Source organism: Chlorocebus sabaeus, chromosome 11 (genome assembly GCF_047675955.1).
Source record: "Chlorocebus sabaeus isolate Y175 chromosome 11, mChlSab1.0.hap1, whole genome shotgun sequence".
NCBI classification, from domain to species: domain Eukaryota; kingdom Metazoa; phylum Chordata; class Mammalia; order Primates; family Cercopithecidae; genus Chlorocebus; species Chlorocebus sabaeus.
The window spans coordinates 110,565,903-110,588,321 of NC_132914.1; the positions used below are offsets into that span (position 1 = coordinate 110,565,903).

The 22,419-nt window shown below is 50.5% G+C and overlaps 1 protein-coding gene across 1 annotated transcript; it reads left to right on the forward strand.

Moving 5' to 3' along the window:
* The first annotated feature begins 799 nt into the window (after positions 1-799).
* On the forward strand, positions 800-22,112 carry SDSL (serine dehydratase like). Its single transcript, XM_008004829.3, has 8 exons — positions 800-903; positions 6,980-7,174; positions 7,438-7,477; positions 8,185-8,324; positions 13,308-13,396; positions 14,512-14,739; positions 20,589-20,713; positions 21,722-22,112. Exons 2-8 carry the CDS (start codon positions 7,001-7,003, stop codon positions 21,913-21,915), a joined length of 990 nt encoding a protein of 329 aa, XP_008003020.2. The 5' UTR covers positions 800-903; positions 6,980-7,000; the 3' UTR covers positions 21,916-22,112.
* The last annotated feature ends 307 nt before the right edge of the window (positions 22,113-22,419 follow it).

A 22,419-nucleotide genomic window follows, 5' to 3' on the forward strand; every position in this document is an offset into this window, starting at 1 on the left:
AGTAGCAAATAATTGCTTGGGTTCTCATGTCGTGTGTAAAATATTTGAGACGGGGAGGTGCTTCAGACAAAAATATACCTTTCCCATGTGACAAATAATAATTGTTTCCCTGGCTGGGTTCGTGGCTCATGCCTGTAATCTCAGCACTTTGGGAGGCAGAGGCAAGCAGATCACCTGAGGTCAGGAGTTCAAGACCAGCCTGGCCAGCATGGTGAAACCCCGTCTCTACTAAAAATACAAAAATTAGCCGGGCGTGGTGGCGGGTGCCTGTAATCCCAGCTACTCGGGAGGCTGAGGTGGGAGAATCACTTGAATGTGGCGGGTGGAGTTTGCAGTGAGCCGAGATCGCACCACTGCACTCCAGCCTGGGTGACAAGAGTGAAACTCCGTCTCCAAAAAAAAAAAAAAAAAAGTTTCTTTGTCCTTGTTTTCCCATCTCAGACCTAAGCTGACCCAACAGTGGCTCAGGGGAAGTGGATGGCATCTGGGACAATCGCTAGACCTAAAATGAGAAGATATGGAGATGTCTACATCCCGGAAGAGATGGCCCAGGGCCAGGGGTAAAGGCTGTCTCTGCCCCTTGCTGGCTGGGAAGCTTTGGCCAAATAAGTTCCCTTTTCTGAATTTCAGTTTGCTCATCTGTCAAATGAGACAGGGTGGTGCATGAGTCAGTCATAGGCAGTGCCCAGGAAAGCAGTGAGGGTTGCTCTCATCCCCTCTCCTCCTCCATCTTCCCCTGGAGGCTTAGGGTCTGGAGCTTTCTCTTTAACAAAGGAGGAGGGGCCAAGGTTGCCGGAAGCTGCCTGAAGCTGGACAGAGCTGGTTCCTGGACAGAGCTGGTTCCCGGGCCGGCTGGAGGGCAGGAGCTGGGGCCTCGCTGGTCTGAGATAGTGGGGCAGGGAGGTAAGAGGTCTGGGGCCAGCTGGGGCCCCTGGAGCTCAGTGTGTGTGTGAATGAGAGGCTGCAGGAGTTTGGGAGGCTTTGGGCAAAGTCCAAGCTGAGCAGGTGGGAGTGAGAGGGGCTGAGCGTGGTCTAGGCCCTCCTGGGAATGTCGATTGAATTCAGGGTGCTCTGCTGGAGAAAGTGTTGTGCTGGGGACCCTGAGGGGTGACAGCAGGTTCTGCCTGCCAGAGGGGCAGGGCTGGGCATTCTACCAGCCAAGGGGCCAGCCCGAGGTGTCCCAGCCCTGGCACCAGGGATTTGGCTGTGGAGTGCCACCAAGGTGGCCTCTGGGGAAAGACTTCGGGGACAAGGGAGGTGGACAGCATTGGTGGTCCTTACCTCAACTCATAGACGTGACAGGTAAGGCCCAGTGACAAAAGAGACTTAACCAAGGTTGGCATGACTGGGACTTGAGCCTGAGCCCCCTGCTTTCCCCTGGGTTGTTCCACAGCAGGGAGGACCCAGGTCCCCCATTTCATCCCTGGTGGCTGCCATACTGGACAAGAGCTCTGTGTCCCCCGGCCAAGACAGCTCAGTGCCAGACCTCAGGTCCCTGATGGGGTCTGGGGTTGATAAGGCTGTTGGTAACTTGGGGCTTTTTCATTTAACTGATTCCTGCTGTCCTCTTGTGAGTCAGTATAACCAAGAGGGCTGGGGAAGCCTGGAAACTGAGCCAGGAGCATTTGGTTCCAAAGGACAATTGGCAATAAATACTAAATGCCTGCAGCTTTCATAATAGCAATGATAACACTACTATGTTAGAGAAAGTATAGCATCGCGGTTAATGGCAGATGCCAAAGACACTGCCTGGTGTGAATTCTGGCTATGCTGTTTCTAACTGTGTGACCTTGGAAAAGTTACTTAATCTCTCTGGGCCTCAGGTTCACTGTCTATAAAATGGAATCAATGGTGGGTTAATGGCACGCCTGTTGTGAGCCAACAGGTGGCTCACACCTGTTATCCCAGTGTTTGGGAGGCAGAGACAAAAGATTGACCTGAGGCCAGGAGTTCAAGACCAGCCTGGACAACTCAGCAAAACTGCATCTCTATAAAAATTAAAATATCAGCTGGATGCAGTGGTGCATGTCTACAGTTCTGGCTACTCAGGAGGCTGAGGTGAGAGGATTGCTTGAGCCCAGGACTTCAAGGTTACAGTGAGCCATGATCGCGCCACTGCACTCCAGCCCAGGCAGCACAGTGAGACCCTGTCTCTAAAAAACACACCAAAAAACAAGAAAGAGGAAGGATTATGGAGTAGGGAGCGTTCATCCTGACAATCCCAGGATCCCCAGGGGCAAAATCTGGGGATTTCACCAGAAAGGAAGAGACCCATTTCCAAGTGGACAGACACCCAGCGTGGGTGCCCTCCATGCAGGCTCATTGAATCCTCACAATAGTCCTGCCATGTACAAGCTCTTCTTGCAGTTTGTTGTGTGGTTGGTTTGTTGTCATTTTTTGGGTCTTACTTTTTATTATTATTTTTTGAGACGGAGTTTCCCTCTTACTGTCCAGACTGGAGTGCAATGGCGCGATCTCGGCTCACAGTAACCTCACCTCCCAGGTTCAAACCATTCTCCTGCCTCAGCCTCCCAAGTAGCTGAGATTATAGGCATGTGCCACCATGCCCGGCTAATTTTGTATTTTTAGTAGAGACGGGGTTTCTCCATGTTGGCCAGGCTGGTCTTGAACTCCCGACCTCAGGTGATCCACCCGCCTCACCCTCCCAAAGTGCTGGGATTATAGATTTGAGCCACTGCACCCTGTCTCAGTTCTTAGTTTTAATGGTCACTTCCTCTAAGAGGTCTTTCCTGACCTCCATACCCAAAGTAGGTCCCCTTGTTCTTCTCTTTAGGACTCACTGTATGCCTGTTTCCCTCTTAGCAGTTTTCAACATTTCTGATTATTTTGTTTGTCTATGCAGTTATTTGTTCAGCACCCATCTCCTCATCAGACTATAAGTCAGCTCCAAGGTTGATGTCTATCTTGTCCACCGTGGTATCCTCAGTTGCTAGGTCAGGGCCTGCACCTTGTAGGTGCGCTGTAAACATGCTAAAGTAAGGGTGAGCAGGTCACCATGCTCAAAGCATGACACAAGGTATCAGTGAGATAATGTCTCCAGAGGACTCAGCCAATGACTGGCACATAGTACGGACTCAACAAATGACAGATGTTATTCTCTCTCTCTCTCTCTTTTTTTTTTTTTTTTTTTTTTTTTTTTTGAGACGGAGTCTGGCTCTGTCGCCCAGGCTGGAGTGCAGTGGTGGGATCTCAGCTCACTGCAAGCTCCGCCTCTCGGGTTCACGCCATTCTCCTGCCTCAGCCTCCCAAGTAGCTGGGACTACAGGCGTCCGCCACATCGCCCGGCTAGTTTTTTGTATTTTTTAGTAGAGACGGGGTTTCACCGTGTTAGCCAGGATGGTCTCGATCTCCTGACCTCGTGATCCACCCGTCTCGGCCTCCCAAAGTGCTGGGATTACAGGCTTGAGCCACCGTGCCCGGCTTTTTTTTTTTTTTTTTTAAGACAGAGTCTCAGGCCGGGCGCGGTGGCTCAAGCCTGTAATCCCAGCACTTTGGGAGGCCGAGACGGGCGGATCACGAGGTCAGGAGATCGAGACCATCCTGGCTAACACGGTGAAACCCCGTCTCTACTAAAAACACAAAAAACTAGCCGGGCGTGGTGGTGGTCGCCTGTAGTCCCAGCTACTCGGGAGGCTGAGGCAGGAGAATGGCGTAAACCCGGGAGGCGGAGCTTGCAGTGAGCTGAGATCCGGCCACTGCACTCCAGCCCGGGCGACAGAGCGAGACTCCGTCTCAAAAAAAAAAAAAAAAAAAAAAAGACAGAGTCTCACTCTGTTGCCCAGGCCAGAGAACAGTGGTGCGATCTTGGCTCCCTGCAACCTCTGCCTCCCAGGTTCAAGCAATTCTCCCACCTCAGCCTCCCAAGTAGCTGGGACTACAGGTGTGCACCACCACACCCAGCTGATTTTTATATTTTTAGTAGAGATGGGGTTTCACCATGTTGGCCAAGCTGGTCTTGAACTCCTGACCTCAAGGGATCCACCTGCCTCAGTCGCCCAAAGTGCTGGGATTATAGGCATAAGCCACTGCACCTGGCCAATGCTATTCTTACTAATTTACACCACAACCTGTGAGTTGGGGACTGTTTTTATCCCCGTTTTAGAAAAGGGTAAACAGGCACAGAGAGGTTGTGACACTTGCTTGGGTCACACAGCCAGGAAGTCAGAGCTGGTTTCTAATTTTTGTTTCCAATCGACCCCAAAGCCTATGCTCTTGGGGTCCAGGATTGAGCCGAGGCCAAAGCTGGAGTATGCTGCATTTGGGGATCAGTGATGACCCATGGGCTTCTTTCCCCTGATGCCCCAAGCTGAGAGGTGCTCTGGATGGGACTGGGAAGAGGTGGCTCAGGCTGTGCCCTGCCTGAGAGGGCCCTGAGAATTCTCAAGGCTATTCTGACAAGGGCGTGGGGTCAAATTCAGGTCCAAGAGAGCCCGATCTCTCTGATCTTGAACCCCAGCCATGACTTAAGGGTGGACAAGAAGTTTAGGTTTGTGAGTGGGAAGGGGAGGTTGCAGCGCTCCCCCTAGCGGCCAACAATGGAATGGTGGGGATCGGCCGAGTGCTTTTCTGCCTGGAAGAGGTTGGGCTGGCTGTATTTGTTCCTTTTTTTTCTCTACTATTTTTCCTCCCTCTCATTTCCTCCTTCTCTTCTTTTCGCCCTTTCCCACTCGTCCATTCACTCACAGCTCCTTGGCTTCAAACCTCTCAATGGGCTGAGCACAGTGGCTCACGAATGTAGGCCCAGCACTTTGGGAGGCCAAGGTGGGCGGATCACTTGAGCTCAGGAGTTTGAGACCAGCCAACATGGTGAAACCCCATCTCTACAAAAATACAAAAAACTAACCAGGCGTGGTGACGTGTGCCTGTGGTCCCAGCTACTCCGGAGGCTGAGGCAGGAGAATCGCTTGAACCCGGGAGGCAGAGGGTGCAGTGAGCTGGGATTGCACCACTACACTCCAGCCTGGAACAGAGCCAGACTCCGTCTCAAAACACCACCACCACCACCACCACCACCTCCACCTCCACCACCACCTCCCAATGGCTTTCCATTGCAAGTAGAATTTGAATAACAACCAAACTCCTCTCCGTGGGCGGGAGCCCCCTGCCGGCACCCCTGCCCACCTCTCCGCCCTCACCTCCTACCCTTACCTCCTGCCCCAAACCCCTTCTCTCTGCATTGGCAGCACCCCAAGTGCATTTCTCCCTCGAGGTGGTCCTGGCTGCTGTTCTCTGCAGAAACTTTTCCTCTTGGCTCTCTTCCTGTCATCCATTTCAAAGTTCCCATTTCAAGAACCTACAGATGGAGAGAGAGTTAAAAGACCCCTCAGCCAATCCGAATTCACGGATCTGATTTGCATCCTGATTCAAACTGTGAAAAACCCCAAACCACAACCAGCCACAGAATCAGCCACTGATTATATTTAATGTGATGATTTGAAACGTGAACAATTACCAGACACTAGATGATATGAAAAAAATTATATTTTTAGATGTGATCATAGCATTGTGATTACATTTTTAAAAAAATTAGCCTCAGTGAGGTATAATTTACATAAAATAAAATTAGCCCACTTTAAGTATAGAATTCAATGTGTTTGAACAAATGTATGTACAGTCATGAAACCATATGGTTACATATAAAAAAGGAGTTCTTAGGCCAGATGCAGTGGCTCACGCCTATAATCCCAGCAGTTTGTGAGGCTGGGGCAGGAGGATCCCTTGAGCCCAGGAGTTTGAGACCAGCCCTGGCAACATAGTGAGACCCTATCTCTAAAAAAAAGTACAAAAATCAGCTGGATGTGGTTGTGTTCGCCTCTAGTCCCACCTACTCAGGAGGCTGAGGTGGGAGGACTGCTTGAGCCTGAGAGGTCAAGGCTGTAGAGAGCTGTGATTCCAGTACCACACTCCAGCTCGGGTGACAGAGTGAGACCCTGTCTCAAAAACGCAAGTTCTTTACCTCTGGAGATACATGCTGAAATATTTACAGGTGAAATAACATAAAAGAAAAATATAATAGTAATTAAGGGGTAATAATGATACAGGAAGGGGGAGTGGGCACCGATAGGGAAGCGAGTTAGACCATGAATCGATTGCTGAAGCTGAAGGGTTTTTGCTTGTTTGTTTTTGAGATGGAGTCTCGCTCTGTCACCCAGGCTGGAGTGCAGTGACACAACTTTGGCTCATTGCAGCCTCCGCCTCCCAGATTCAAGTGATTCTCCTGCCTCAGCCCTTCTGAGTAGCTGGGATTACAGGTGTGTGCCATCACTCCTGGCTAATTTTTGTATTTTAAGTAGATACATGGTTTTATCATATTGGCCAGGCTGGTCTCGAACTCCTGACCTCAAGTGATCTGCCTGCCTTGGCCTCCCAAAGTCCTGGGATTACAGGTGTGAGCTGCTGTGCCCGGCCAGCTGAAGGTCTTCATATAGTTCTCAATACTTTTGCTACGTTTACATTTTCCATGACAAACGTTTGTACAAAGCTTTCCCCCTGAAGCATGTCTTTCCTGACTGATCTCGCTACGGTAGCGCCCATACCCTCTGCAAGTCACTCCTATTTGAAATTCTGCGACTTTTCCTACTGGGAGGTTTTTATGACTCGTGGGTCCCCAAAACTGGAAATGCCTGGCACATGGTAGGTGCTCAACAAGTATTTTCTGACTGATGAATGAATTCTCCCACTCTCTCACTCATTCCTTGCCACATATTGGCCACTTTCTACATCCCCGACACAGTCACACTTATAGAATGAAAGGACTGCAGGCCAAACGTCTTTGACCAGATAGGGAAACTGAGGCCCAGAGAGATGCAGAGACTTGACGGGGGTCTCACAGCTCGGCAGCTAGATGGAGTAAAGGGCACCTAAACCAAGGGCTTGCTCTACCTTCCCCTCCCTTGTCCCGGTTAAGGGAACTCTTGACGGACACTGCCTGGGTGGTGACCTTCATGTCCTCCTGCAGGCTTTCTACCTGGTCTCCAGAATGGATGGCCCTGTGGCGGAGCGTGCCAAGCAGGAGCCCTTCCACGTGGTCACACCTCTGTTGGAGAGCTGGGCACTGTCCCAGGTGGCTGGCGTGCCTATCTTCCTCAAGTGTGAGAATGTGCAGCCCAGCGGCTCCTTCAAGATTCGGGGCATTGGGCATTTCTGCCAGGAGGTGAGGGTGTGTGGGCAGAAGAGGAGAAGTGAGGTTGTGCAGGAGGGAGGGAAGAGTGAGGGGTGTGGGCTGGGGATGGGTTTGGGCAGGAGGAGAAACATGAACTCGTGCAGATGGGAGGCGAGAGGTGAGGGCAGGGCTGTGGGCAGGGTGAGGGGTAAAGGCGTATTGGGAGTGGGATGGGGAGATTCTAACCTCATTGTACATAGGCCTTCATGACACCTGCTTGGGTTAGCCCTTAACCCCATTCCTTCTCTTCCCAGATGGCCAAGAAGGGATGCAGACACCTGGTGTGCTCCTCAGGTGACCCCACCCTTTTTTGTTTCATGGGGGTCCTCAGGGCAGAGGTTAGGGGAGGAGGAGCTGGCTGGAGCAGCACTAGATGTCCAGGGTTGGTCTCCTCTTAAAGGTACAGCCTCATCAAGGTCATTGATGAGATGACTACTGTGTACATCCCATTCCTAGCCTTCTCCCATAGTTGAGGACTCACAGTGGTAGCAAGTGCCAAAAACCCAATTCATTTAGGTTTAAGCTACAGGCTCTAAGAATGGAAAATTCTTGGGATAAGTGGCTTTCAGGCACAGGGGGATCCAGGAACTCTCCTCTCTGTCTCTCCTCTGGGCTTTGTGCTCCTGTATATTAGCTTTATTTTTAGGTGGGCCTCATGGTAGCAAGATGGCCACCAGGAATTCCAGCCTTACATCCTACCGCCCTCCGAACCCTAGGGAAAAGGGAGCACCCCTTCTCGATGCCTCGACTCAATCCTGGAATTGGTCTTTTTTGGCCCTGCTTGGGTGGTGTCTTCATCCTTGAACCAATCATGGGTTGGGGGATTAGGTTCTGATTGGCTCAGCATAGATCATGTGTCCCCTTCTCCAGTGGAGGAAGGAGTCCATGGGGCATATAAATGTTGGGGAGGAGTGACTCTGAAGGGATATGGAGGGGGAGGGAAAGGCATGTTAAAGGCCAGTGCAGCTCTGCTCACTGCCCCTTTCCTCCTTTCTGCACAGGAGGTAACGCGGGCATCGCTGCTGCCTATGCTGCTAGGAAGCTGGGCATCCCTGCCACCGTCGTGCTCCCCGAGAGCACCTCCCTGCAGGTGGTGCAGAGACTGCAGGGGGAGGGGGCCGAGGTTCAGCTGACTGGAAAGGTAAGGGCCCCGGGAAGGGGAAAACCATCTGGAGTGGGCTGCTCTCCTTCACCCCATGCCACCCCTGTCTCCTTTTCCTTTCGATGAGCTGTGGCTGGGACCCAGTCCTCTCTCAGGATAGCTGAGGGGGGAATGAGGTGGGATGGGTGTGGAGGGCTGGGACCTCCCAACTTGCCTCTGCCAACCCTGAGAATACCCTCCATGTGTGAACCAAGAAAAATGGGAAGCTGGTGATGGACAGGAGACTGTCTGTCTCCTTATATCCTTACCAGCACCTGGTATTATCTACTTTTAACATTTTTGCTGTTAGATAAGACAAGAAGTATCAAGATGATGGCAGCATCAGTTTTCATTCTGAGACCACCCCAATAGAAATGGTATCCTCTGAGAAAGATATCACTGGTTCCCTTTGTTCCCAAGTAAATAGAGAAACAGATACAAAATCTTTCTTCTGGGAAGAAGGAAAAAAAATCATTCAAATAATGGAAAACAGATTTTTAAACATCTTGAAATTAAAACTAAAAGCCAAACTATGGTACCCTAAAGCTGGTCCCAAATACTTCCTGTATATAGTTTCTTCCCTTTCTTCTGTCCTTCCTTCCTTCCCTCCCTTTTTCGTTCCTTCCTTATTTCCCTCCTTCCTTCCCTCCTTCCCTTCTTCCCTCCTTCCCGCCTTCCCTCCTTCCTTCCTTCCTTCCCTCTTTCCCTTCTTTCCTTCCTTCCTTCCTTCCCTCCTTCCCTCCTTTCTTTTTCTCCTTCCTTCCTTCCTTCCATTTCTTCATCCATCTAACCATCCTTCCATACATCACCCTTTCTCCCTCCTCTCTCCCTTCTTTCCATCCATCCATCCATCCATCCATCCATCCATCCATCCATCAGATATTCATTGAGCACATATTCAGTGCCTGCTATGTTAGACATTCTAGAAACACAGAGATAATAAGACATGGTCTTTTTTTTTTTTTTTTTTTTTTTTGAAACAGAGTCTCGCTCCGTTGCCCAGGCTGGAGTGCAGTGGCCGGATCTCAGCTCACTGCAAGCTCCGCCTCCCGGGTTTACGCCATTCTCCTGCCTCAGCCTCCCAAGTAGCTGGTACTACAGGCGCCTGCCACCTCGCCCGGCTAGTTTTTTGTATTTTTTAGTAGAGACGGGGTTTCACCAGGTTAGCCAGGATGGTCTCGATCTCCTGACCTCGTGATCCGCCCGACTCGGCCTCCCAAAGTGCTGGGATTACAGGCTTGAGCCACCGCGCCTGGCCAAGACATGGTCTTTACACTCATAAATTTCAGAGTATTATGAGGAGACACACAGGTAACCAGATGATGGTAACAAAGTGTGAAAAGTGTCGCCACGGGGGAAGCACAGGGCACCGAGGAAGTCAGAGAGAAGACATGTTGTTTGAATCAGCTATCGTTGCTTGGTAATGCTGCATAACAAACAGCCCCCAAATAGCAGCAGCTTATGAGAACATTGCTTCTCATGCTTTGGGTCTGTGGGAGGGTTAGGGTGGTTCTGCTTCAGAATGTGGGGAAGGAGTAAGGTCTGCAGATGTCCCCTGTGTCTTCCCCACCCAGTGGCCACCAGGCACACATTCTTCTCAAGGGCAGTGGCAAGAGGGGTGAGAAGAAACACGTGATGCCTCTTAAGACCTCAACCCAGAACTATTACACTGTCAGTTCTGCCACATGCTGTTGGCCACACAGCTGAGACCAACATCAGTGGGGAGGGGACATGTGCTCCAACCACTCTCGTGAGAAGAACAGCAAAGCCACATGGCAAAAATAAAATTAAATAAATAAATAAATAAACAAGTAAGTAGATAGACAGATAAAAAATCTGGGCACTGTGGTGTACACCTGTAGTCTCAGCTACTCAGGAGGCTGAGTTGGGAGGATCACTTGAGCCCAAGAATTTGAGGCCAGCCTGGGCAACATAGTAAGAACATGTCTCTAAAAACAGTAACAAGCCACAGGGCAAGGTGTGGGTGTGTGATTCTAATAGAGGGAGGGAGTGGAGAATTGGGCAGTGGTCAAACCAATGGGCTGTGCCTTAGATTTGGCGAAAGGATCCAGGAAAGGCTCCTGACGAGGGTCCCCAGGGTTGGGTATTGAAGGAGAAATCTGAGTCCGCACAGTGGAGAAAAGGGAGGGAGTGATCTGAGTGTGAACAGAGGAAAGGGTGTGGTGAAGGCGTGGTGTGGATGAGCACATGCATTCAGGCTGAGCCCAGCGTGGGGCGGGAGATGGTGAAAGATGAGGCTGAAGAGGGGAGAGTTGCTCCATCAGGCAGGGTGGCTTGGAGGCGAAGCTAATGTGTTTCCATCTGAGGGCACTAGGGAAGCATGAAAGGAGTTTGAGCAGGGGAGGGACCTGGTTGGATTGTCACTCTGCCCGCTCTGGGGCAACGCAGGAGAGAAGCCCGTGAGGAGGCTGCTTGGGGCTCTACAGGTGAGAGATGTCAAGCACTACACAGGCGTGAATCTGTTTTTTTCTTTAGTTTTAATTTCAGATTCAGGGATACATGTGCAGGTTTGTTACATGGGTATATTTCATGATGTAGAGGTTTGGGCTCCTAATGATTCTGTCGTCCAAGTAGTCAACATAGTACCTGACAGGTATCTTTTTTTTTTCTTAGACAGTCTTACTCTGTCGCCCAGTGGCACATCTTGGCTTATTGCAACCTCCGTCTCCCAGGTTCAAGCAATTCTCCTGCCTCGGCCTCCCAAGTAGCTGGGATCACAGGCACCCACCACCACACCCAGCTAATTTTTTTTCTTTTTCTTTTTTTTTTTTGAGATGGAATCTCGCTCTGTCACCCAGGCTGGAGTGCAGTGGCGCAATCTCCGCTCACTGCAAGCTCCACCTCCCGGGTTCACGCCATTCTCCTGCCTCAGCCTCCCGAGTAGCTAGGACTACAGGCATCCGCCACCATGCCTGGCTACCTTTTTTTTTTTTGTATTTTTGTAGAGACGGGGTTTCACCATGTTGGCCAGGCTGGTCTCGAACTCCTGACCTCAGGTGATCTGCCTGCCTCGGCCTCCCAAAGTGCTGGGATTACAGGTATGAACCACCGTGCCTGGCTGACAGGTTTCTTTCCTTTCCTTCCCTCCCTCCTTCCCTCCCTCCCTCCCTCCCTCCCTCCCTCCCTCCCTCCTTCCTTCCTTCCTTCCTTCCTTCCTTCCTTCCTTCCTTCCCTCCTTCTTCCCTTCCTCCCTTCCTTCCTTCCTTCTCTCTCAACGGAGTCTTGCTCTGTCGCCAAGCTGGAGTGCAGTGGCGCCATCTCGGCTCACTGCAACCTCTGCCACCTGGGTTCAAGTGATTCCCCTGCCTCAGCCTCCTGAGTAGCTGAGTAGCTGGGTGCACACCACCACGCCTGGCTAATTTTTCCTAGAGACGGGATTTCACCATGTTGGCCAGGCTGGTCTTGATCTCCTGACCTCATGATCTGCCCACCTTGGTCTCCCAAAGTGCTGCGATTACAGGCATGAGCCACTGTGCCTGGCTGACAGGTATTTTTCAACCTCTGCCGCTCTCCCTGTCTCCCCACTTTTGGAGTCCCCAGTGTCTATGTGCCCATGTGTACCCAGTGTTTAACTCCCAGTTATAAGTGAGAATATGCAGTGTTTGGTTTTCTGTTCCTAAGTTAATTCTCTTAGAATAATGGCCACCAGCTGCATCCATGTTGCTGCAAAGGACATGATCTTCTTCTCTTTTATGGCTGGATAGTATTCCATGATGTATATGCACCACATTTTCTGTATCCAGTCCACCATTGATGGGTACCTGGGTTGATTCCACGTCTTTGCTGTTGTGAATACTGCTGTGATGAACAGACAAATGCAGATCTTTTTGGTAAAATTGTTTATTTTCCTTTGGGTAGATACTCAGTAATGGGATTACTGGATCAAATGGTAATTCTATTTTTAGTTGTATGAGAAATCTCCAAACGGCTTCCTACAGGAGCTGAACTAATATGCATTCGCATCAACAGTGTATTTTTGTTTCCGTAACTCAGGGGAATGAGACGCCTCTCTTCAGCCAGATGGGAAATTCCTCGTGGTCAGAGACCATTTCTTGGCTTCTGTCCTGCTGAAGAGTCCCCATGCCTAGAACTGGGCACAGAGTGGGCACTGCAGAGGCCCTGAGGATGAGCAGGGGCTATTTCTGCCCCCCTTGTGACCCTCCGCCCCTCCCTTGGGAGAGGAGGCCATTGTCTATCATTTAGTTGCTGTATCTGGTTCCTGCTGAGATCAGGGGGCGTGGGGTCCCTCTGAAATGCTGTCTTAGTTTGGGTTCTCCCAAAAGCAGGCCCTGAGATGAGAACTGGGGTGCATGTGGTTTATTTGGGAGGTGATTGCAGGAAGCATTGGTAGGGAGTGTAGAAAGGAGCCAGGGAAGGGAAGAAAGCCTGTCAATGGTGTGTGAATGAGCAGGGGACACGAATCTCCACCACAGAGGCCAAGCCAGTGAGAAGAGAAAACTCACTCTGCTGTGGTTGGCTTGGATCCATCATGGTCAGGGCTGGCCCTGTGCGCCGTCTCTCTGGCTGCTTGAACTCAACTAGCAGCCATCAGCTGGGCCATTGCTGGTTTTCACGGATACACTCTATGGTGACCAAGTTGCTATCTGGCGTTTGATTTTAGGGGGCTTCTCCCCTACTGGTTGGCTAGAAGTAGGCACATGTGGCTGACCTTGGAGCTGACCTGCTCCCAGCCTCCCTGGCTGGCCTGGCCTGGTTTTCATAGGGTGCCAGCAGGACAGGTCCCTTGGGTATTGCGGAAAGCACGTGGCATCTGTTTGTCCACCTGGAAGTACTTGTCCAGTTCTCAGGAGGCCTCTGGGCCCACACCAGGTCTGGTCTTATCTGCAGGGGTGTCCCCAGACTACTGGATCCTGGGGCTACCAAGGAGAGCCTGGGCCTCTGCTCCAGCCTCTGTAGCAGTCCCACTCCCAGATCTTCTGAGGGTCCTTGGTTTCTCTGTAGGTCTGGGACGAGGCCAATCTGAGGGCACAAGAGTTGGCCAAGAGGGACGGCTGGGTGAATGTCTCCCCGTTTGACCACCCCCTAATATGGTAAGGCTGATGCTCGTCTCCCCAGGAGTCCAGAGCTGGGAGACTCTCATTGAGTCAGGGTCCTCCCATTGGGCAGAAGGGGAAACTGAGGCCCAGAGGGGAGAAGAGGCTTCAAAGCCGGGCAGACATGGGTTCGGATCCTACTTCTGCCCCCTTGGGAATTGTGGGACTTTGTGCAAAGCACCCCAGATCCTGTGCCTCAGTTTCTATGTGTGTAAAATGGAAGTGATAGTACCAAGTCTCCTTTACTGAATATGTGCTTTGGGACCAGGCACCAGGCTAATGGCTCCTCCTGCATTGTTCCGTTTACCCCCCCGAAAGCCCTACAGGTGGGTGCTATTATCCCCATTTCATAGGTGAGGAAACTGAGGCACGTTGAGGTCAGACAACTTGCCCAAGATCACACAGCTAAGTACGTGGCAGAGACTCAGGGCTGCAGTGCCAGAGCTGTAGTCAGGCCGGTGCCAAGTGATACACTTGTCCGCTCTTAACCACACATTGCCATTGCCTCTTTGCAAAGCTGGGGAGGGAGCTAAATGGGGTCATGTCCTAGAAAGGGCCTGGGAGGTTGATGGAGATGGGGGGGGATGAGCAAACAAATCCATAATAAAGAAAATGAACGAGGCCAGGCGCGGTGGCTCATGCCTGTAATCCTAGCACTTTGGGAGCCGAGACGGGTGGATCACCTGAGGTCAGGAGTTTGAGGCCAGCCTGGCCAACATGGCAAAACCCTATCTCTACTAAAAATACAAAAATTATCTGGGAATGGTGGTGCGCGCCTGTAGTCCTGGCTACTCGGGAAGCTGAGGCAGGAGAATCGCTTGAATCGGGGAAGTAGACGTTGCAGTGAGCCGAGATCGCGCCACTGCACTCCAGCCTGGGTGACAGAGCGAGACTCTATCCAAAAAAAAAATAAAGAGAATGAATGAAGCTGAGCGAAGTAACTGTTGCAGGACTTCCTCTCCCCTTACTGCAGATGGGATGGGGATGGTGGGGAGGGGTTTATGTATATGTGGGGGCAGGGAACCCACCCCTGGTAAATCCCCCCACCCCAGGAGCCGTTGGGGCTGGGGTCCTCCCTTACTCTGCTCCTCCCTCTCACCCCTCCTCCCCAGGAAAGGCCACGCCAGCCTAGTGCAGGAGCTGAAGGCGGTGCTGAGGACCCCACCAGGTGCCCTGGTGCTGGCAGTCGGGGGTGGGGGGCTCCTGGCCGGGGTGGTGGCTGGCCTGCTGGAGGTGGGCTGGCAGCATGTACCCATCGTTGCCATGGAGACCCATGGGGCACACTGTTTCAATGCGGCCGTCACGGCCGGCAAGCTGGTCACACTTCCAGACATCACCAGGTGGGTAAGGGCTGGGGACATTTGTAGGGGCTGGAGGGTGGGGGTACCACTGCCCTAGGGCTTTCCAGTCCCAGCCAGTGGAGACAGGGGGCACCCAAAAGGCTGTCCTTGGTCCTGGGACTCCAACCACAGTAAAGTGGACCTGAGTTAGAAGGCAGTGCTGAAAAAGGAGATGAAGAATATGATTCATTTAAACCTAATCAATTCATAAAACAAGCTTTCATTGACTTATCATTACAAAAGCAATCCATGTGCGTTGCAAATAAGTTTGAAAAGGTAGGCCAGGCGCCATGGCTCATGCTTGTAATCCCTGCACTCTGGGAGGCCAAGACAGGCAGATCACCTGAGGTCAGGAGTTTGAGACCAGCCTGGCCAACATATAGTGAAACCCTGTCTCTACTAAAAAAATTGCCTGGGCATGGTGGTGCACACCTGTGGTCCTAGCTACTTGGGAGACTGAGACGGAAGGTTCGCTTGAGCCCAGGAGTTTGAGGCTCTAGTGCGCTGTGATCGTCCCTGTGAATAGCCATTGCACTCCAGCCTGGGAAACTTAGCAAGACCCTGTCCTCCCCCATACCCTCCAAAGCCAATAAATTTTAAGAAGAACGTGATCATTGAATTTAGGACCCACCCTAATCCAGTACGATTTCACCTTAATTTAACTAATTACATCTGCAAAGACTCTATTTCCAAGTAATGCACATTTTGTGCATTTTTTTTTTTGACATGGAGTCTCACTCTGTTTCCCAGGCTAGAGTGCAATGGGGCAATCTCAGCTCACTGCAACCTCTACCTCCTGGGTTCAAGTGATTCTCCTGTCTCAGCCTTCCAAGCAATTGGGATTATTGGTATGCGCTACCATGCCCGGCTAATTTTGTATTTTTAGTAGACCATGTTGGTCAGGCTGGTCTTGAACTCCTGACCTCGTGATGTATCCGCCTTGGCCTCCCAAAGTGTTGGGATTACAGGCATGAGCCACTGCGCCCGGCCTGGTTGTGCATTTCGGAAGGAGGCATGATTCAACCCAGTACGGATACAATCTCTGCCCGGATTTTGTTAAACACTCATTGGATACTGGGACTTAGGATGTAATGGGATATTATAGCAAGGTGTGTAAAATCAAGACAGTCTTAAGTCAGGTTCCTTAAGCATCTATTGTGTACAAGGTTCTAGGTGGCCAATTGGAAAAACCTCAAGGGGATGATACCTGGACACGAGTCTCCTTCTCTTCTTTCTGGTACCATCTCCACTCTTTCCTGGCCACCTTCCAGCATTGCTGTGCTATCTTTGCCTGGAAATTCTTTCTTTTTTTTTTTTTTTTTAATATTTTTTTTGGTAGAGATGGGGTATTGCTGTGTTGCCCAGGCTGGTCTAGAACTCCTGGGCTCAAGTGATCCTCCCACCTCAGCCTCTCAAAAGGCTGAGATTACAGGCCTGAGCCACTGTGCCCGGCCTCCCTGGAAATCCTTTGTACCATCTTACTTCTAAGCCGTTGCTCGTCCTGACCCTGCCACCTGGAATGCCAGCCCTATTCACCCTGAGGAAATCCTCTTAGACAGCTTGGGCAGCTGTATCCCATCTGGAAGACCCTCGGGGCACCCTGTGTGTGTCTGTGTCACTCTTCTGCTGTGTCCTGGTTTGGGCTACTGCCTGGGGTGGAGGAGCTAGAGGGTAAGGACTGGCTGATTTAGCTCTGAGTCCCTGATACCCATCCTAGAGACTGGCACAGCAGAAGCACTAAGGGAAGTTCCTGGAGTGTGATTTCTGTAGATGACACCAACATCCATCCAGGTGCTCTGACTGGGCACCTGGGTGTCATAGGGGCTCCCCTTGCCCCATTGAGTTCCATCCATCCTATCTCTAGAATTCAGCTCTCTCCCAGCTTTTGTTTCCCTGAATGGGTGTAACAGCTCTCCCCAACCCCTGTGCCACCCTTGTTGCCTTTAAAAAAAAAGAAGGATAACATCTTTATTGAGATCTATTTCATACGCCATTCAGTTTGCTTATTTAAAGTGTACGATTCCGGCTGGGTGCGGTGGCTCACACTTGTAATCCCAGCACTTTGAGAGGCTGAGGTGGGCGGATCACTTGAATTCAGGAGTTCGAGACCAGCCTGGCCAACATGGCAAAACCCCATCTCTGCTAAAAAACATGAAAACTAGCCAGGCATGGTGGCATGCGCCTGTAGTCCCAGCTACTCAGGAGGCTGAGGCAGGAGAATTGCTTGAACTCAGGAGGTGGAGGTTGCAGTGGGCCGAGATCGCGCCACTACACTCCAGCCTGGGCGACAGAGTAAGACCCTGTCTCAAAAATAAATAAGTAAGTAAATAAATAAATAAATAAATAAATAAATAAGTGTACTATTCAATGGTTTTAGCAGATTCACAGTTATACAACCATCATCATGATCAATTTTAGAACATTTTCATCACTTTCAAAAGAAACTTCATACCCTTTGGCCATCACCCACCATGTCCTTTATTCCCCTACCCCAGCCCTACACAATTACTATTTTACTTTCTGTCTCCATGGATTTGCCTATTATGTACATTTCTTCTCCTTCTCTTTCTCTTTCTTTCTTTCTTTCTTTCTTTCTTTCTTTCTTTCTTTCTTTCTTTCTTTCTTTCTTTCTTTCTTTCTTTCTTTCTTTCTCCTTCCTTCCTTCCTTCCTTCCTTCCTTCCTTCCTTCCTTCCTTCCTTCCTTCCTTCCTTCCTTCCTTCCTTCCTTCCTTCCTTCTCTCTTTCTCTCTCTCTCTCTTTCTCTCTCTCTCTCTTATTTCTTTCTTTTCTTTTCTTTTCTTTCTCTTTCTTTCTTTCTTTCCAGAGTCTGGCTGTGTCACCCAGGCTAGATCTGCCCAGGCAGTGGCGTGATCTCGGCTCACTGCAGCCTCTGCCTCCCGGGTCCACAGGGCTCGGATTACAGGCATGAGCCACTGTGCTCAGCCTACCTGGAAATCCTTTGTACTGTCTTATGTCTGAGCTGTTGCTTGTCCTGCCCCTGCCACCTGGAATGCCAGCCCTGCTTACCCTGAGGAAATCCTCTTACACTGGCTGGGCATCTCTTTTAGTAGAGACGGGGTTTTGCTATGTTGGTAAGGATGGTTTTGAACTCCTGACTTCAGGAGATCTGTCTGCCTCGGCCTCCCAAAGTGTTGGGATTACAGGTGTGAGCCACTGCGCCCCAGCCTACCCTGGATGTTTCACTTGAATGGAATCATATACTGCGTGGTCTTTCGTGTCTGACTTCTTTCACTTAGCATCATCATATTTTCAAGGTTCATCCACATTGTAGCGTGTGTCCATGTTTCATTCCCTTTTATGGCCAAATACTATTTTACTGTATGAATAGATCACACTTTGTTTATCCAAACATTTGGATCCTTTCCACTTTTTGGCTATTCATTATTGTGAATAGTGCTGTTATGAACATCCATTTACAAGTTTTCGTGGATGTGTGTTTTCGTTTCTCTTGGGTCTACGCCTAGGAAGGAAATCGTTGATACCTTTGTTACCTTTGAGTCCTTTGCTCTGCCCCCAGCGGGCAGTGTGTCCTTCCTCCATTGCTAATCCACAGAACCCTTTTCTTCCTCCACTTACACCCATCGATGCCTCTCCCAAGCTCTCAGGCTAAAATACAGACCACTCCCCACTCCACCCCAGCCACCGGCCTGTCCTCCAGTCCCTTGAGTGGGTAATGTTTTTCCCACCTCTGAGCCTTTGGACAGGCTATTTCCTCTTCACAGCACACTGTTCCCCCATCCCACTCTTTTTGAGCTCCTGGCCTCAGGCAAACCTCCCACCTGGGCGTCCCGAAGTGCTGGGATTACAGGCGTGAGCCACCACCCCCAGCCACCACCCTACTCTTCTATGGGCTGGTTTATCCTTGTCTCTCACATCTCAGACCCTCTCCACAATACTCCCCTTGGGGAGATGCCCCTTCTGATGTTCTCCTTCATACTAACTTACCACAACGTGCATTTATTGACTGGTTCTTGTGTTTGCTTATTCATCTCTCCCACAAGTCTGTGCTCTTAAATAACCACAGTAGCAATAATAGTATCTGCAACTAACACTTCCATCAAATTCATGAAGCATCAGCCTTGTTCTAAGCACCTTAAATATTTTAACTCACTTGGCTGGGTGCAGTGGCTCAGTCTATAATCCCAGCACTTTGGGAGGCTCAGGTGGATGGATCACCTGAGGTCAGGAGTTCAAGACAAGCCTGGCCAACATGGTGAAACCCCATCTCTACTAAAAATAAAAAATTAGCCAGGCATGGTGGTGTGCACCTTAATCCTAGCTACTCAGAAGCCTGAGGCAGGAGAATCACTTGAACCCGGAAGGCAAAGGTTGCAGTGAGCCAAGATGGCACCACTGCACTCCAGCCTGGGTGACAGAGCAAGACTCCATCTCAAAAGAATTTTTTTTTTTTTTTTAACTCAATCCCCATGATAATCTCATGAGCCCATTTTCAGGTGAAGGAACGAAGGTTCAGAGAAGTGAAGTGACTTTCCCAAGTTCACACAGCTGGTATGGAGCCAAGTTTCAAAACGAGGCAACCTGGCTCCAGAATCTGTGTTCTGGGCCACTCTGGGGTCAGAGGCTTTCCCAAAGGCTCTCCTGGGCCTGAAACACACTGCCCCACTCACAGCAGGTACCAGCAGGTAGTAATCCCAAGCACAGAGGTAAAGACTATGAATTCCAGAGCCAAACTGCCTGGACTTAAATCTGTCTTCTGCTACTGATGAGCTGTGTGCCTTCAGCTAGTTACTTAACCTCTCTGAGCTTCTGTTTCCCTCCCTGTAAAATGGAGCTGATATGTTTTTAACTCAAAGGGTGGTTGAAAAGATTAAAACAATATCCATACATCCAGCACATTGTACACATTTAATAAACATTAGCTATTGGCCTGGTGTGGTGGCTCATGCCTTTAATCCTGACACTGGGAGGTTGAGGTGGGAAGATGATGTGGGTCCAGAAGCTCAAGGCTGCAGTGAGCTAACAATACACCACTGCACTCCAACCTGGGCCACAGAGCAAGACCCTGTCTCAAAAAAAAAAGTATCGATTTAGGTGGGGCACAGTGGCTCATGCCTGTAATCCCAGCACTTTGGGAGGCCAAGGCAAAAGGATCACTTGAGCTCAGGAATTCAAGACCAACCTGGGCAATATAGCCAGAGACCCTGCCACTACTAAAAATAAAATTTAAAAGAAAAAAAATGTATTTATAGTATAGATGTGATATTAATGAATAACATGGAAAAGAATCCCTTTCTATGCTTGGCTTTCTGGGGTCTCTGGAAGGAATGGCTCCATCAGGGTTGCAGAGTCAGAGGCACTGATGCACATTCAGTGTTACTCATTCAATGGACACATGATTTTTTTTTTTTTTTTTTTTTTTTTTGAGATGGAGTTTCACTCTTGTTGCCCAGGCTGGAGTACAATGGTACGATCTCGGCTCACTGCAACCTCCGCCTCCCGGGTTCAAGTGATTCTCCTGCCTCAGCCTCCCGAGTAGCTGGGATTACAGGCATGCGCCACCACCCCAGCTGGTGTTTTGTATTTTTATTAGAGACGGAATGTCTCCATGTTGGTCAGGCTGGTCTTGAACTCCGGACCTCAGGTGATCTGCCCACCTCGGCCTCCCAAAGTGCTGGGATTACAGACGTGAGCCACCGTGCCCAGCAAGGACACATGATTTTTGAGCACCTCCTCTGTGACTTATAATGCTGAGCTCCAACCAGCCCATTGCAGGATAGGAGGGGGTGGCTGGGGCTGGGGAGAAACCTGATTCACCAGCTCTTCCCTGAGCCCCTGGTCTCCCTGCCCCACCCTGCTCTATCCTGCAGCGTGGCCAAGAGCCTGGGTGCCAAGACGGTGGCCGCTCGGGCCCTGGAGTGCATGCGTGTGTGCGAGATCCACTCTGAAGTGGTGGAGGACGCCGAGGCTGTGAGCGCTGTGCAGCAGTTTCTGGGTGAGTGAGCCCTGTCCTCCACCTGGGCTCAGAGACCCACGAAGTCCCTGCGTCCTCTAGCAAGAGTGTATTCTCTCTTATCTGTGTCCTCAGCACCAGGCACTGGCTAGGTGTGCAGTTACTGTGCACTAAGTACACGTCAAGTAGATGGAAGGGGTGAGGGTAAAGAAGGAGTGTGTCCTGCTGATTCTAGCCCCCAGACTTTTGTACATGCTGCTCCTCTCTCTGGCTGGCCCTGCTCCCTATTGGTTTGATGTGACTGAGAGCTATCAGCCATCACAGCACCTCCTCCAAGAAGCCTCCCCTGATCACCCACCCCACCCTGCCTGGGTTGGGGACCTCCAATGTACCACTCCCTGTATTCATAACCTCCTGGTTCTTATCTCTCTACATCACAGATTGTGAGCCCCATGAGGGCTGGTGTGTCTTAGTCATTGATGTGTCCCTAGGGCCTTCCTGGCATAGGGCATGGCAGGTAGTAGGCACTCAATAGATGCTTGTTGATTGAAGGGATGAATGTATGAGTGAATGGAAAGGTGGATAATGGATAGATGGACAGTGGATGGATGGACGGATGGATAATGAAGTGATGGATTGATGAATGGTATAGAAATGAATGGATGGATGGACACATTGATTAATGAACATGTTGATGGATGGACATACAGTCAAATGATGGATAGGGGAGTGGATGGATGGCTATGAATGGGTGGATGGATGGATATGTTGATGGATGTGTACACTGATGGATGGACAGATAGATAGTCTAATGATGGATAGAGGAATAGATGGATGGATAGAGAGATAAAAGGTGGATGGGTGGAGGGATAGGAGGCCAGGCTGATGGATGGGGAGAGCGTGAGACAAGTGATGGATTGCCAGCAGAGCAGATGAATGGCTGACTGGCTGGAGAGATGGCTGCAAGGATCTGCAGTGCCCAGGGCCTGCTGAGCACCAAGTGGTTCTTCTTCCCTTTCCCTCTTCTCTCCATTCCCCTGATCCCGGCAGATGATGAGCGTATGCTGGTGGAGCCTGCCTGTGGGGCAGCCTTAGCAGCCATTTACTCAGGCCTCCTGGGGAGGCTCCAGGCCAAGGGCTGCCTGCCACCTTCTCTGACTTCAGTTGTGGTCATTGTGTGTGGAGGTAACAACATCAACAGCCGAGAGCTGCAGGCTCTGAAAACCCACCTGGGCCAGGTGTGAGGGGTCCCAGCCTGGCCCCAAAGACCCCTGAGAGGCCCATGGACACTCCTGTGGCTGGATGAGGAGGGCTCAGTGCTGGTGGATGGCAGTGGAAGCTGCCCTGTGCAACTGTGCTGGCTGCCTCCTGAAGGAAGCCCTCCAGGACTGCTCCTTTTGACTCTCCGACAACTCCGGCCAATAAACATTTTCTGAGTTGAGTTTGTGACTGCTATGGATCCTATCTTTCCATGTCAATGAGCTCACAGGAGACACACCACAGTCCTGTTGCCACTTCTGTAATAAAGTGACTCCAAGCCCCATCTTAGGCAACAAAGCCAAGACTTGAAAACCTCAGTCTTGAAAGAAATTCAACCATTCTGAGATCTTAAATGGGCTTCCTTTAACTGGCGGACCAGCCCAGGTTGACCAGGTCAGGAAGGAGAGGGAGATGTTCTATCACTTCTCAGGCCCAGGCAGGAGAGGAAAATAACACCAGTCTTCATCCAGTGCTTGTTATATACCAGA